The sequence below is a fragment of the Corvus hawaiiensis genome, chromosome 3 (genome assembly GCF_020740725.1).
Source record: "Corvus hawaiiensis isolate bCorHaw1 chromosome 3, bCorHaw1.pri.cur, whole genome shotgun sequence".
NCBI classification, from domain to species: Eukaryota; Metazoa; Chordata; class Aves; order Passeriformes; family Corvidae; genus Corvus; species Corvus hawaiiensis.
The window spans coordinates 57,645,789-57,661,696 of record NC_063215.1 but is presented as its reverse complement, the minus strand read 5'-3'; the positions used below and the strand labels follow the sequence as shown (position 1 = coordinate 57,661,696).

General features: G+C 44.9%; 1 protein-coding gene across 2 annotated transcripts; it reads left to right on the top strand.

The window, feature by feature from the left end:
- Positions 1–7,351: 7,351 nt before the first annotated feature.
- On the top strand, positions 7,352–15,683 carry LOC125322795 (pantetheinase-like). Of its 2 annotated transcripts, none has more exons than XM_048296962.1 (8): positions 7,352–7,516; positions 9,716–9,947; positions 10,052–10,182; positions 11,228–11,420; positions 12,022–12,313; positions 13,191–13,564; positions 13,712–13,882; positions 15,204–15,683. In XM_048296962.1, exons 2-8 carry the CDS (start codon positions 9,735–9,737, stop codon positions 15,321–15,323), a joined length of 1,494 nt encoding a protein of 497 aa, XP_048152919.1. In that variant the 5' UTR covers positions 7,352–7,516; positions 9,716–9,734; the 3' UTR covers positions 15,324–15,683. The 2 variants fall into 2 exon arrangements, with proteins under 2 accessions (XP_048152919.1, XP_048152917.1); XM_048296960.1 differs by lacking the exon at positions 7,352–7,516 and adding an exon at positions 7,761–7,856.
- Positions 15,684–15,908: the final 225 nt, after the last annotated feature.

The following is a 15,908-nucleotide window of genomic DNA, read 5'->3' as shown; positions in this document are numbered from 1 at the left end:
AAGCACAAGACAAGAAGCAGGACCGCACTCTGACGCCAGACTCCCTCTGCAGCTGAGCTCATTTAGCACCAAATCGCATCCTGTGTTCACAGAGTAAGTGCTCAGGTAACCCCCACCTTCAGGCAGTAGCAGGGATGGGGGCAGGTGCAGTACAGGCGTGGGAAGAGTGGAGTGGGAGGAGAGAGGGGTGGAAAGTAGGCGGAGCTCTAGATAAGTTTCCCCTTACATTGTCCACAGGCGCGTATAAGCCGGCCCAGGGCAGTTTTCTTCAGTTTGTTCAGTGGATTTGTTTGGTGAACTGGTGTCAGTTCCTTGTTCCTGGGTGTCATAGGTTAGCAAGCATAGTCCCGGAAGGGATGTCCTTGCTAAGGGGTGCTTACAGCTTCCTCTGGGATCTGATAGAACCTGCGAGAGGGAGCGAGATCGTTGCCCGCATTCTCCTGATTCTTATCTCACAGCAGATAAACAGTAATGAGTATTTTGGACCAAACCACTACACTAGGCGAGCTCCCAGCTCTGCAGGAAGGAGGCAGCGGTGCTTGCTGGTGCAGAGGCAAACAGGGACAACTCCCCTGCACCTTGTCCCAGCAGTGGGACTCGGATTTTGTGGGGCATTCCCCTAGAACTGCGTTTGTAACTATTTCTGCTCAGCCCTGGCAGGGCAGTCACCTTTCTGGCTGGTGTCCTCACTAGTGCTAAACCAGGCAGCATTTGCTACCTTTCCTGCACGCCGATATCAACCACTGACTGTGGTTGATGTGATTCAACCTATGTTTGATTTGGTAAAAAAGTGAGGCAGAGAGGGAGGGAGGAAGGCTTCAAAGGTCCATTAGTTCAAGTGTCACTGAAAGCTCTAGTGCAGCCTTTAAAAGGCTCGTATTCATTGTACTGACTGAGCATGCTGTATCTAGTAATGTGTGTGGAGAAGTACTTCGGGGTGAACATCACCATTGATAGAAATCAATGTTCCGAATGGTTGAAACTCTCAGTCAGCAGTACTCTGTGAGAGACCACTGTGGTATCTGCATTCATCCGCAGGTCTGTCTTTTCTGAATCAGCTCTCCAGTGACAGTCTGCTGTAGCTGAAAGCAGCCAGCCTGTTCTGCTTCCTGCTGCTCAGATAGCCTTTTCCAAATGAGAATACTGCAAATACAAGGAAGTCAAAAAATGGAAAATGTCTCAGCCAGAAATGGATTTGAAATGAAGATTAAAAGTGAAGGCCTCTCAATACAGAGCATGTTCCTGGGGACAGGAAGGGTGTGCAGAGGAGCAGGCATGCTACTGCACCAGGTGAAATAGCCTGCTCTTTTGCTTCAGGCTAGCAAGAGCCAGGCAATGAGGTACTTCCATGCCTTATTTCAGAGGAAAAATTCTGTCCAGATTAATATTTTCTGGTGGGAGGCTGTTGGAAAGTGATGCACAGCTAAACAGAAATGACTGGGAGAGACACTGGGATTAACTCAAGGGACAGTTCTGTTGCTGGGGTGTTGAGTGTATGACATCTAGGTACAGTGGGATGCTAATGCAATTTCTTTGGTCTAAAGAAACTCAGAAGCAAGCTGCACATACTGACACATAGCACAGGAATTGAGGAATATGAAGATACTAAAATAAAGACGTTTTTTAGACACCCTTGAGCTCTGTCATGCTAGGTCCTCTGCAGGATAGCAGTGGAGTAAACTGTCTCAAAGCAGCCAAAGTGAACTTGCTCATAGTGATTAATCAGACCTATTAAATTATTTTAATGAAATCACTAGTTTCAGTAAAAGATACGGTCTGAAGTACCTTCTTCCTGTTTTGTCTATTTTTCTGAGCTCTTAGTGTGTTCATATGGGTACTCCTCTAATAAAATCCTTCTTTCACCTTTTTCAATCAGGTCCTGAATGATGGATGCTTGACTAGTAAGAAAAACCCCTACGGAATTAGTCATTACTGTGATGCTTTTTGGACAGTGGTATGAAAGGGATCATCTGAAACAAGACCCACAACCAACATACCTCGCCATGATATTTTCATAACTGAAGCTCTACACTGTTAATCTTATGTCCAAATGAGATACAGCATCATCTACAACACCAATTCCAATTATGTTTCTCATTTCTAGATACAAAAACTCATCAATGTGTTTGGTTTTGTAATAATGCAGCAATATTATTTTCTTACTAGCATTTGTTGAGAAGAATCTATTTCTATATCAAAAGATTTCTAATATTTTAGTAATTCAAAACAGCAGTTGTTTTTCTGTTTTCTGGATTTTCATTTTTCCAACCCTCAGAAAACCTGAATTGCAGTCCAGAGTATACATTCCTATTAAAACAGCATTGCATATTTTTTCATTGCAGATTATTATGGGACCAGTAAATAAAATAGTGAAAGATGTGATGTGTGGCAGGTCTATACACATGCTCAATATTTCTTTATCTCTGGAATATGACTTGTGCTTACCTATGCCAGTCTGCTCTTTTACCACAATTAGACCTTTTTTTCCCTGTTTGTGTTGCTTTGGTTTTATATCCTTTATGCCATTGGTCCATATAGGAAATGGCAACACATCATGGAAGCATCATGGAAGCTGAATGATGACTCCAGTCAAAGAGCCCTCCTGAAACAAAATGTGCCACCACTTTTTGATGAGAACATGATTTGAATCATTATTCATATAAAACCTCTGTTGAAACAAAACTTGGAATTGAAACCTCAAATTATTCTGGTTGTCACTTCTGAAAAACAGCTTGATGACACCTCCTGACTGCACTAGTTGCTATTCAGTGATGGAATTGTTACTGCAACCAGTAAACAAGCCACTGACTGACCTGGTATCTCATAGCAGCTCCTCCCTCCCATCTTCTCTTTTCTTTCTAGTTACGTAACACCAATGTATGTGAAATAAGCCTTGCCCTTCGCTCCTTCCTGTTCATGCTGGGTGGTGCTGCCCTGCAGATGAGTTTGCTGTAGGGATTAGGTGGTTTAGAATTCTATTTCAGACCAGCTAGTGTTGCAGTGGGGATCCTGCAACACGCATATATCAAACCAGGAGTCCCGTGGAAAGGAAATATATATGGACAGACAGATTCTTGATAGCTGTTTCAGAGAGATGTTTATTTCTCCAGCCGCATGGCCGGGGCTCTGCCCAGGAACTGTTCCAGTCACGGGACCAAGGGTCCTTCTGCCCGCGCAGGGAACACAAACCAACCAATGGGAACGAGGCTGAGCAGGGACAGGGAAACCCCGTGTCTGTGCCCTCAGGGCCCCTCTCCCAGGGCTACACGGCGGGGGAGGGACCCCAACACCTCACCCGTTTTATTTTAATAAAAGGAGAATGAAAACAACTGGATAAACATAACAAGAACAGTTTCAAAACAAAACAAGCCACCCTCCTGAGTCTTTAAATGTCCAAACAGATTCTCTGGAACATCTTAGGGCTGACAGAAGGGAGACAGAATTCTCTGAGCATGCTTTGTGGGGAAACTGAGGCAGGAGAGGGTTTAACTTCTTCCCTCCCCCTTTTCATCCCCCACTCGGCATTGGAAAGGGATTTTTGGGGAAACAATTGGCAAAAGCATGGTTTTGTGAGGGAAACCATGGATGAAAAAACGGATTGGGAATACACTGGGGGTAATAGGACATAGGGTAAAAGGGAAAGGTGGGATTAGGAAAGGGAAACTGTAGGGGGGGCTTACAATGGAGATACTGTCTAACATGACTACGATTTTTTGCATATATACTGCCTTTTACAGGAACACCATCAGGCCCAGTGACCTGCGATGCTTGTAACCCTTTTCTCCCTAGTACAATATTAAATTCCACCACCTCTCCATCTCCCAAGCTTGGGATGCATTTTTCAGGGTTATTCTTTTTAATAGCAGTTCTATGCACGAATATGTCTTGCTGGTTGTCACACCTTGTTATAAAACCATAATTTTGCTTAACATTATACCATTTTACTATCCCTAAGGTCTTAGTTACTATGATCTTTTCGTTTTTTCGAGTGGCTGCTGTTTTCTGTCTCGCTGCGTCTTTGTTCTCTCTTTCGGTCGCTCCCGTGTTGGAATTCTCGGGGCTGCTGGTGCCTGCGCGCTCTTCCCGGGGTCGCGTTCGGGGCTGCGCGGGCCGGGCTGGGCCGTGCCGCTCAGTTCTCCGTGCGTCGCCTCCTCTGGTCGCAGCTTCGCTGCCGCTGCCGGGCGCTGCACCCACGTCTCGGCCGGGCCCCCGAGCGACGACTCCCCCGCGCCCTGCTCCAGCGCGTGTCTCGGCTGGGCGCGGCTCCGTTCCACCGCCACCGCCGCCAGCCGCCGCCCGCGTGCCGCCCCTCTCAGTCGGGCGTTCACGGGGCTCGCTCCACCACGCGCTGCACAGGACCGAGCAGGCACCGCCGGGTCCCGCCGCTCCTCGCTCCGCCACCGACACTGCGGCTCGCGTGGCTCCGCCCGCGCGCGGGAACTGCCTCGCTGCTGCTCTCAGAGCGCTCGGTGCACGTGGCCTGGGCCGCACGGTCCCTGCGCCACGCTTCCCTTCACCAGGACACAGCTGACATTGCTCAACAGTCTCAGTAACTAAATAATATTCACGAAAATATTCTTCCATCGGCATATATTTTGACTCCAATATTAACTGTGTCCAAACGGTTTTCCAAAAGCCCTTGGTAAGAATTAAATCCCAAGAAACATAGAAAAAGTTCTTAAACAACCATGCCAGGAAGTGTTTCAGTTCTTTTTGAGCTTGAATCAAGCTAAAATTTACAAATCGTTGTTCAAGAATCATTTTAAGTTTAAGATAAATGTCCATATGCGGCTCTGAGAGCCAAGAGTCTTCCCACGGTTCCTCCATAGTTTAGATACGGAATAGCAAAGCAAAACCAAGAAGAGGAATCCAAAGTTTCCAGGGTTTACTCACACAAATCAGTCGCTTAGGGATCGGGGATCGTTCTGCTCACAAATCTCCACCATTTGTTGCAGTGGGGATCCTGCAACACGCATATATCAAACCAGGAGTCCCGTGGAAAGGAAATATATATGGACAGACAGATTCTTGATAGCTGTTTCAGAGAGATGTTTATTTCTCCAGCCGCATGGCCGGGGCTCTGCCCAGGAACTGTTCCAGTCACGGGACCAAGGGTCCTTCTGCCCGCGCAGGGAACACAAACCAACCAATGGGAACGAGGCTGAGCAGGGGCAGGAAACCCCGTGTCTGTGCCCTCAGGGCCCCTCTCCCAGGGCTACACGGCAGGGGAGGAGACCCCAACAAGCTAGTCCTGGTGAGACAGCACTGTTCACATTTTTGCTTCGTCTTCTCCCCAGTGACCTATGTTCTTTTCCTGCTGCTGGACCATAGTGACCTTCTTTCAGCACATCAGTGTATAAAGATGTGCGTGTTCTGTGACTGCGTCCTTAAGAATGGTCAGAGACCTCTGTTAGTCTAATTTCTCCTTCCTTCTCCCCACAGTGCTACCATTCCTGGTTTCACCATAGAATCATAGAATCTTCTGGGTTGGAAGAGCCCTTTGAGATCATCCAGTCCAACTGTAAACTTGGCATTGCCACTGTAACCCCTAAACCACTAAGCCATCACACAGTGGCAGATCCAGACCCCTCTTAAACATCTCTGGGGCCCCACCACCTCCCTGCACAACTGTCTTGGGTTTTGAGACAAAACTTCAGGAGGAAACACTCCGGAGTGAGTGTCTCCTCTGAAGGGAAAAGGGCCTCCCCTTTTCCTCCATCAATGAGACAAATGGGTCACAAGAAGCGAAAGTGGGAAAAAGAAACCACACTGTTTATTAGCACACAAACAAAACAGGGTAGAACGGGATAGAAAAAACCTCAAAATACAACAAATTCCCAGAGAGGAACAGACACACGGGCTCAGACCAGCTGGGGCCACCCCACAGGCCCGCTGGGGCCACCTGCAGGCTCCCTGGACTGGCGAGGAGGGAAGGGAGGCAGTGAGGCAAGGGGAAGGGAAGGGAAAAAAGAACAAGAAAAAAACAACAGAACCTTTTTACAGCTAGCTGGAACACAAAGGAAACCCAAAGAGCAGCACAGCGCTCCCGGCACACTCCCTCCTGAGCCCTGCCCAGCCCCAGAGCCCCTGAGCCCTTGGGCTGAGCCGTTCAACCGCCCCGCACTCGGTCCTGCGCAGCGTCCTTGGGCATTGAGCAGACGGTTAAGGAATAAAGCGGCTTCATAACATCACCCCAGGACACCAACCTATTCCAATGCCTGACCACCTGAACAGTGAAAAAATTTTCTGATATTTAATCTGAATCTCCTCTGTCCCAATTTAAGGCCATTCCCTCTGGACCTCTCACTGCTGGCACATCAGGAGAAACCAGCCCTCACCTTAGTGCAAACTTCTCTCAAGGAATTGTAGAGAGTGATGAGGTCCCCCCTGAGTGTCCTCTTCTCCAGAATAAACAAACCCAGCTCCCTCAGCTGTTCCTCATAATACATGTTTTCTAGACCTTTCACAAGCCTTGTTGATCTTCTCTGGACAGGCTCCAGCACCTCAATGCCCTTGTTAAAGTGAGAGTCCCAGAACAGAACACAGTATTCAAGGTGCAGCCTCACCAGTGCTGAGTATAGTGGATGATCACTTCCCTAGTCCTGCTGGCCACACTGCTCTTGATACAGGCCCAGGTGCAATTGACCTTCTTGGCCACCTGGGCACACTGCTGCCTCATATTGAGCCAGCTGCCGGCGCTCCTAAGACCCTTTCTGTCAAACACCTCTTGAGCCACTCCTCCCCCAGTTGCTGTGACCCAAGTGCAGGACGCAGCACTTCACCTTCTTGAACCTCCTGCAGCTGTCCTTAGTCCTTCGCTCGAGTCTGTCCAGGTCTCTCTGTAGACCCTTCCTACCCTCAAGTAGATCAATGCTTCCATCTAACTTAGTGTTGTCTAGCCAGATTTTTACCCATCAATGTTTTTTATGCTCTCAAGGTCCTCAATCCCATGTACTTCTGTTCTGGAGCTGGTGAGACACTGGGAGTGCAAATACTCTCCAAACTCCAGCGCTGATTATCACTGCTGTGCGCCATATGGCCTTTTTTGTTTCCATATGTAAATAGATACTCACATGTGACATAACATAGTGTCATGTCTCACCTAATTACATGTTTATCATAAGCTCCAGGCAATGTTCTCTGACTCAATGAAGCTCAGCATTATTGCTTCTAAGGCCACATTGTCTTAAAACCTTGTTCACTGCTGGAGTCAGTTACTGGGTGACCACAGACTGATCTCAGTCCAGCAAGGGATTATCCAGTGTGGTCCTCTTCCCATGCGTACAAACTCAGTGCAGACACTGTACTTGTTCTCAGGGCACCCGGGGAAAGGATCTGGATTTAAGGGAAGTTATGTCACCCAGGAAGGTCTCATCTTGCAGAAAGGATTCAGCAGGAGTGTGTGGCCAGTCTCAGAGCTGAGAGGTGGCTTCTTCGGCTTTGTTCACTGCTGATGCCGGTCTTCTGGATAATGGAATATGTGTGCAGGTACTGTAGGATCCCAACCCTGAATCTGGTGAGTATCTTGAATCCAGGATTTAGTTCAAGGCCATTGTGGTTTGGTTAAGGTGTATTTGTATGTTGAGTGTGTTCCTACAGAAGACTGGCAGAAGCCATAATGACACTAAATTCTTTTTGCTACAGAGATTGCATAACACTTACCATTGTGAAATATGTTATTGTGAGAAGTGAGTCAAGCGTACAGAAAGCAATCCTATGCAAGTCCACCCATTACCCACATACCAACTCACTCTGTATAAAGACAAGGCCACCGATAACAATGAACACTTCTTTGAGGGCAGTGCAGCAAAAACCCGTTTAGTTTGGTTCTGACTGCTGAAACAGAACCAAAGAAGGTAAGAAACTTGGGCAACCAGATACAAGTGATTTTTGTGAACGTGCATCTGTAGCTGGAGTGATCTAAGAAAGCACAGTGCAATAGGCAAAATCTAGAAATTGTAGCTCCTATTCATGATGGTCTTCCTATGCCTTTGGGGACCAGAGATCTTCAGAGCTTGGTTATTGAGTGGTGGGTGTGCTGATGGTTTTGCTCGGACAACCAGCCTGCCCAGCATCTCCCCCAGGATGTGCAGCAGTACCCAAATTCCCTGCAAGTCTGAGCTGTGCTGAGCTGGGGTGGCATAGGTATTACCCATGCTGGGGGCTGGCCACCTCCTCCCCCAGTCGTGCCTGTACCTCATGCCCTTGAGTTTGGGCAGGAATGTGTCTGTGCTGGTCTCTGCTGCAATTTCCCAAACTTGTTTCCTTGCTGTGACCCAGGCTTGCCTTGAGCTGTGTTATTACAGCAATGCTATGCCTGATTATTTTGTATATCTGCTAAATAACATGTTTCTTCAGCTGCAGCACAGTGGTGACTTCTCAGTGACTTCCCTGCTGTTGCTGCAAGGCAGAGTTGCTCAATGCTGGCAGCTCTCTTGCCTTTAATATTGAGTCTTTCCAGACAGGAGATTGCATCTCCTCCAGGTGTCAGCTTTCAGCCAGCCTGGGGAATTCCCAGGTTTTGTGCAAGACTTCCTCTTTTTAAAGCCTTTGCCTGCCTGAGGCCTCCTCTTGGGTGACTTCCAGGCTCCAGACATGGGCCTTCCTAAAACTTGTGCCTCTGCTGTTCTTTTGGTGCTGTCTGCTCTGGGGGCCTGTGCCGTGGACACCTATGTTGCAGCTGTCTATGAGCACAATGACATTTCAGAATCATAGAACTGATGAAGTGTTGGCTTCTCCTGAGGAGGCCTTGATGCTGATGGAGAGAATCAGTCTTTTGGGTGACACTACATAGTGAAGAGGAAGATTTCATGAGGGTAAAGAAAGGTTTTTTGGTTTCTTGCTAAGTGGTAAATGATGAGTCAGGTTATGTTCCTTTACCCTCATGGATATACCACAGGTTCTAACTAAGGTTTTTCTAGGGATCATCTGAAACTATAGTAGTTATATTCTATTTACGAAACACTATGCTAGAAATTGATTTCCATGAGAAGAAAAAACCTGCTTTCCATGAGTAATTTCAAATTGCTTATTGTGCAGAAACATCCCTTTGAAAGGACAATCATAAAAAAAAAAAAATCTATTGTTGAATTCTTCTCACAAAACAAGCAAGTCTCTTAGATCTAGGCAGAGAGGTCAGCACAATTCAAGGGATATTTTATATTGCAGTGTGAGCCCAGGGGGGAGGACACTCTCAAGGCACCCACTCCAACTATAATAAGCCATTGGCCAAAAGCAGGAGGTATGGCAGGATCACGTGTCTCATAAGCATTGCTGACCTATCTGCACTCTGAAGCTAGAGGGGGGTACCCCACACAGGTGGTCTGCCTTCAGCACTGGCTGAAGTTTTCACTGATGGCAGCCATGTGCACTAAGGTGATATGGAGTAGTGTGTCCTAACCAGGGGAGTCTGGGTTTGCCCCAAGATGGGTTTAAAAGCTTGGAGAGGGATGTGTAAATGAAGTAAGTGCTCCTTCCATTGGAGCCCCTTGTAGATTAACATTGTTTCTGACAAGCTCTCTTAGCCTTTTGCTCTCCTTTTATTTAAAGCATTTCATACTGGAAACAAGATCAAATTCTGAGAAAAGTTTCTTTGATTTTTGGCAGAAATATACTGTACCTTCTCATATTATGCAACGGAAGATAATTTCCAAGACAAACATTAGTTTTTACTCCTCCTCTTTCCATCTGGTTTATATTCCCCATGCTGATCCAGGAGCTGGGAGGTTCCAGCCATGCTCCCTTCCCAGGCTCTCCTGCCTGCTGTGGTGCTTGCACTCACAGCCCTTCAGGCCCTTGCCTCCGACACCTTCATCGCAGCCGTCTACGAGCATGCCGTCATCCTGCCTGATCCCACCGAGGAGCCCATTTCCCCCGATGATGCTTTGGCCCTGATGAACAAAAACATGGATGTCTTGGAAAGGGCCATCAAGGAAGCTGCCCAGAAGGTATGGGGGTGCCGTGAGGGTTGTCCATCAGTGTTTTTCTGCTCCTGCTGACCCTCCTGGTTGTCTGTTGATGGGTGTCCTTTTAACGGAGCCTGTTGTGACAGGGTGCCCACATCATTGTGACTCCTGAAGATGGCATCTACGGCTGGCGATTCACAAGAGAATCCATCTACCCTTACCTGGAGGATATCCCTGATCCGGTGGTGAATTGGATTCCCTGCACTGACCCCTCAAGGTGATTCCTTCTGCAGTGCTTTATGTGATTTCAAACTATTATCTCCTGGAGTCTTGAGCAGCTCACACTAAATGACTGAGAACTGCTAATTCTTTAATCTATAAAAAATCACAAGTACTGTAGAAATGAGATGCATCAAAAACAGTTCTTAATTAAATGGTGATGGGAATATGTCAGGTAAAAAGCATTGAGACAGCTTTACTCGCAAAAGGACAAAAATGAGGACATTTTGGGCAAAATAATTATTTTAAAAACATGCACAACTTTATCAATTCAAATCACTTGTGAAAGCCTTGTGTAAGTATAAGCTAATTTATTATCATGTTAGATGCATAGATCAGACAAGCTGATTCAGTCCTCAGTTCAGATGTCTGAGTGATTTCTAAACCAAATTGCACAAAATATTAATCTAGATCTGAAAGAAATGTCTTTTGGAAATCCAGCCACTTGCACAGTCTCCTGTGTTACACACAGAGGTGGTCCCAATGTGTGTCAGCTGGGGACACCAAAAAGACCAAGTTCATGTCTAAGCTAAGCTTTTTTGTTCTCTTCTGAGGCCTTATGAAGCTAGATTTCAGGAGTCCTCGGTTCTATAAAATGCTTTTTAATAAAGGCTTACAGACAAAGATTATTTTAAAAGGCTAAAATCGTCTTCTGAATCAGGGCTTAGAGGTGCTTGATAATTTGTTTTTAAGCTATTTAAGATTTATGTCTCTGCACTGATTTATTCTCCTCTTTGCTTTATGAGGCTCTCCACATCTTTGTATGCAAGTTAGCTGGGAATTCTGTCCACACAGAAAATAACATTGTAAAGGGTACAGGAAAGAAGAACACAGGGAGACTATTTTTTAAAGATAAAAGAGAGTGGCAATTTAAAATGATGCTATAAACAGAGAAGAAAATGAACAGAAACTATGATTTGATCTATTGCTTTTTCAGCATCTGGGGATGTGCTATTAATGGAATAGTAATTTTGAATGCATTTCTTCTACATGGGCACTTAAACTTCTAAAAGATTTTTTTTCTTTCACTAAAAATGCAATAGATTTGGTCCAGCACCAGTGCAGGAACGACTCAGCTGCATGGCCAGAAATAACTCCATCTATGTGGTTGCAAATATTGGGGACAAGAAGCCCTGTAACTCCAGTGATCCCAAATGCCCCAGTGACGGTCGCTACCACTACAATACAGATGTTGTCTTTGACCCACAGGGGAAACTGGTGGCTCGTTACCACAAGGTAGGGAGGTGTTTCAGCATCAACCTCTAATTTATTATCAAGATTTTTTTCAGCTCTCCGGCACCGATTTCGGATGGTTTGTACAATAATTTTACATTATTATAAAGTGACAACCACTCCAGGATGATTTGATGAAGGGATCTTATGGCCAGAAGAAAAACCAAGCAATTGCCTGACCAGCCAGACAAATTATTCCCAGGAGCACTGCAGCTGCAGAGTGCATGCCAGCTGCCAAACACCTGAGGGCTACATTTATGACAGTAAATGGTAAAGAAGTAGTGACAGAATTTTCCATACTCAGTGAATGTTAGCTTTTCCGTGATACGTTCCTAACCAAGTTAGACGGTGCTTTGCAAGGGATGTCTTGGATCTTGAAGTTTAGCAGCTAATATTGGATGGGCATTGCTTCCAGGAGGTAGATGGGGCACAGCCACCCCTTTTTTGGGTGGAGAGGGTCAACTGGATGGATGCAAACCAGCTGAGCCAGCCAGCTCAGGTACCTCAACTCCCAGTTATGCATTAAAGCCTATCTCAGACACAAAAGCTGTTCATAATCTTGCCTTATTTTCAGTTTCTAATATGCCATTTTCTTCACCTGCAGTACAATCTGTTTAGAAGAGAAACTCAGTTTAATTACCCAAAAGAACCAGAAGCTGTCACCTTTGAGACTCCTTTTGGGAAGTTTGGCATTTTCACTTGCTTTGACATCCTCTTCTATGAGCCTGCCGTGGTCCTGGTGAGCAAGATGCAGGTGGACACTGTGCTCTTCCCAACAGCTTGGATGAATGTCCTGCCCTTTCTGACTGCAGTTGAGTTTCACTCTGCCTGGGCTATGGGCATGCGTGTTAATTTACTTTCAGCAAATACTCACAACACCATCATGGCAATGACAGGTGAGTTGCATTCAGGAACAGGGAAATTGTTCCCAGATTCAGAAGCAGGCAGAAATGTTTTAGACATAGTGAAGTCTCTGAAAAATAGTGTTTCAACTGGACTAAAGATCTTTGTGATGTGGTGCTGAATGTAACAAACAACTTCAGGTAAGAAAATGTTGAATATTCTGAAAAAGGTAGAATTAAAAAGCCCTTGGTAATAAGTTTTGATAACTTAAAAGTGAAATTTTATTTCAAAAAGATCACAAAATTTCACTTAAAGTTTCAGTGTCTCATTTAGAGGCAGCATTTTCTGTTTAAAATTCAATCAACAGTTAAATGGAGAAAAAATGTTTTAATCATAATGTAAAACCAAAAGGAGGATTTCTCTTGTATACTGACTAAAATATGCTCCTTTTTTTTTGTGGCTGCTGAAGACTTAGAGATATTATGTTTTGCTTTGCTCTGAATATATATTTACTACCTTTTTTTTTCTCTTAACTGAAAAATTTACATAGTTGCATATGTTACCCTCCCCTGAAGCAAAGTGAAAACCAGAAAGGAACATTTTTGCCTGCCCTAAAGAGACTGAGCTGAGTTTAGGCCACAGCCCTGTGTTTTCTTCAGTGAAACATAACTACCCCCATGACTGCCTTCTTTGTCAAATATGCTGCTCTGAGACTTCTGATTTGTTTTTAAATGAACCTCCGTTTTAACACTAGGATGCGTATTTTAGCTGTTCTGTGCTTTGAAATTCTTCCAAAACTCTCAGTAATGTATTGAATAAATAGAGTATCACTGAAAAACAATACCAGTGTGGCGTGGGAGGGCGACTGGTGCCCTTGCCAAGCCGTGCTCTGGGTGCTGGCTAACAGAGGGCTGGTGGTGTCCTCGGCAGGCAGTGGGCTGTTCACGCCGGAAGGACCTGCCGCCTACCACTATGACAGTGCCACTGAGGAGGGACGTCTCCTGCTAGCAGAGCTGAGCACTCACCCCCGTCTTTCTCCCACCTACCCTCCTGCCATCAACTGGAGTTTGCATGCCACCAGCATCAAGAAATTTCCTGGAGAAAACGACACTTTCTTGGGAGCTGTCCGGAAGGATATGTTCACTTTCGGTGAACTCAGAAACGAGGCTGGAAATTACACTGTTTGCCAAGGAGACCTTTGCTGTCATCTGGTCTACCAGATGTCAGACAAGAGGAAAGACGAAGTTTATGTCCTGGGTGCATTTGATGGGCTTCATGGTTCTCTCATAAAATACCATTGGCAGGTAATTGCATTTTTAGAGGTGAGTATGGCTACATGCCAACCACTCAAAAACATTTGTCCATTACTGCATCCTGGGAACTATTAAACCTGTCGCTTGGCTGCTGAAAGCTTAGTGGTGTTTTACCTTCTTGTCTCCTCCTCCCCGCAGATCTGCACACTGCTCAAGTGCCCGAGCACAAACCTGAGCACGTGTGGGCAGCCCGTGGAGACGGCTCAGACCAAGTTTGAGATGTTCTCCCTCAGCGGCACATTTGGCACCAGCTACGTCTTCCCAGAAGTGCTGTACAGCGGGGTGCAGCTGGCCCCTGGGGAGTTCGAGGTAATGGGACACCCCAGAGATCTTTGTTGCAAGGTTTTTCAGTCTGTGGTGCTGAAAACTGATCTGGCAGCAAAGTCCCATCCAAGAGTTGCTTTCTTTGGTTCTGCAAGCTGTAACCCAAGGGGAGAGATTTAAACAGATGGATTGAATCAATCCTTACTGATGAGAACATATCAGTCCTGGAGCTGAAAATCTCTTCAGTGCTTCCTTTAGCGAATCTGCCTTCCCACTTCAGGTCACAAATCAATAAACCACAGCTTTCAAGGAGCTATTTTCTACAGGTTTCTAATGATGGGAATTTTAGGAGAAAAAGAAATAAAATACTCTGAGAAATTGTCCAAATGAGAAAAATTACTTAGGAGTATCACATGTAAGAGCAGAGATTCTGTGCAATTAAGAATGTTTTCAGGGATTTTAGAGGGGTTTGTAGGGTTTATTTAATTTTTTTATTTGAAACTTCATCTTTTATTTTTGCCAAAACATTTTTTCATTCAAAAACCTTATATTATTTTAATGTAATAGGCTAGATGAAATCATAGTTGATTTGGAAGAAGTATTTAACAGCTTTCAAGAGACAATGAAGACAGTGAAAAAGACCTGAAAAATTTTAGGGGAAACAAGGGTGATTTTTTTTACAAGGTAGGAAATTGAAAAACATTGTTCACCCCGCATACTTGTTTTTGAATGGGACTTCTGTAAAAATATATTTATCAAAGAATGTATTGGTATGCTAAAGATATGATCATGGTCTTATTTTAAAACAAAATGTTGTGTTTTCTTAACAAATACATGCTTACCTTTTGTCACAGAGGCAAAAAAAGTTGTTACAGGTGTTCAGAGCTGATGAACAGTGATTTCAAATTGATATGTAAAAAGTAACTAAGAAAAGCTACATATGGTCAGTAGCCTGAAATTTTCTATTTCCATCTGAAAATTGTTTTGGGGCCTACAAATCAAAAAATGTATCAAATATGTCCTAGATGTGTATATAAACTTTGTTGCCTTGTATGAGTAACTAATGAGAACCTAACAAACTAGTTATTCTCACTCTCACCTTCTTACGAGGTAGAGAAAATGGTCTTTTTTCCAAAGATGGTTTGGAGGAGGCTTTAAGGACTTCTTGGTCCAAGGAAATGTGGGAAGGCTATAATGGGGAGGCTGTGGCAGTACCAGAGGGAGTTCTGTTTTCTTTCACTCTCATGACTGTTTTTAAAAGTGTTGCATCAAAATATTCAGCATCTATGGCCTACTCTTTCTGTGCTATGCAATATTGCCACTCTGTTAGAGGACTATTAGTGTCCTTCTTTCTCTTTTCCACCAGGTGCTACGTGATGGGCGTTTGAAAAGCAAGCATGCCACATCGAAACCGCTCGTAACAGCGACACTTTTTGGAAGGCTTTATGAGAAGGACCTGCCACATCCTCTGCGAACTTCCCTGTAACACATCTCCTTATGTCAGTCACCACAGAATAGAGGGGAATTTCCTCCTGAGCCATAGCAGTTACCCTGTATGATTCTTATCCTACAATACTGCACTTCTGCTCAACAGCGGTGGCAGTTGGGCCTATGTGGGAGAGAGTGATGTGTTCACTCTGCTGTGCATGCCTTTCTAACAGTGCTTGAGCCAGTGCCATTATTTTTTAGTATGCAAGCTCTGTCACATGAAACTTCTAATTAGAAATTCTGTTTCCCCCAAGATATCATATAGATTGCTAGGATTACAGTAGAAAGAACACTAATACCAAAATCTGTGAAATGTGATCTGTCATTTATTGCAGAATAAATTCTCTCCAAGAAAGCATTTCTGTCCCTTTTGCCCCTTCCTGTTTTTCAGACTGTATAATCACTACATGTCTGTGGTTTTCAGCCTTCCACCACAATCAACAGGGCCTCCCTAATACTCAATGAGCCTTGGCTCCTTCCTGACCAAGGCACTGTACAATAAAGAGAAAACCAGATTTGAAATTATCTTAGGTGTAGTCTTAGAGAGAGAAAAAGTGGTCCTCCCACACGTGCTAAATCTGGC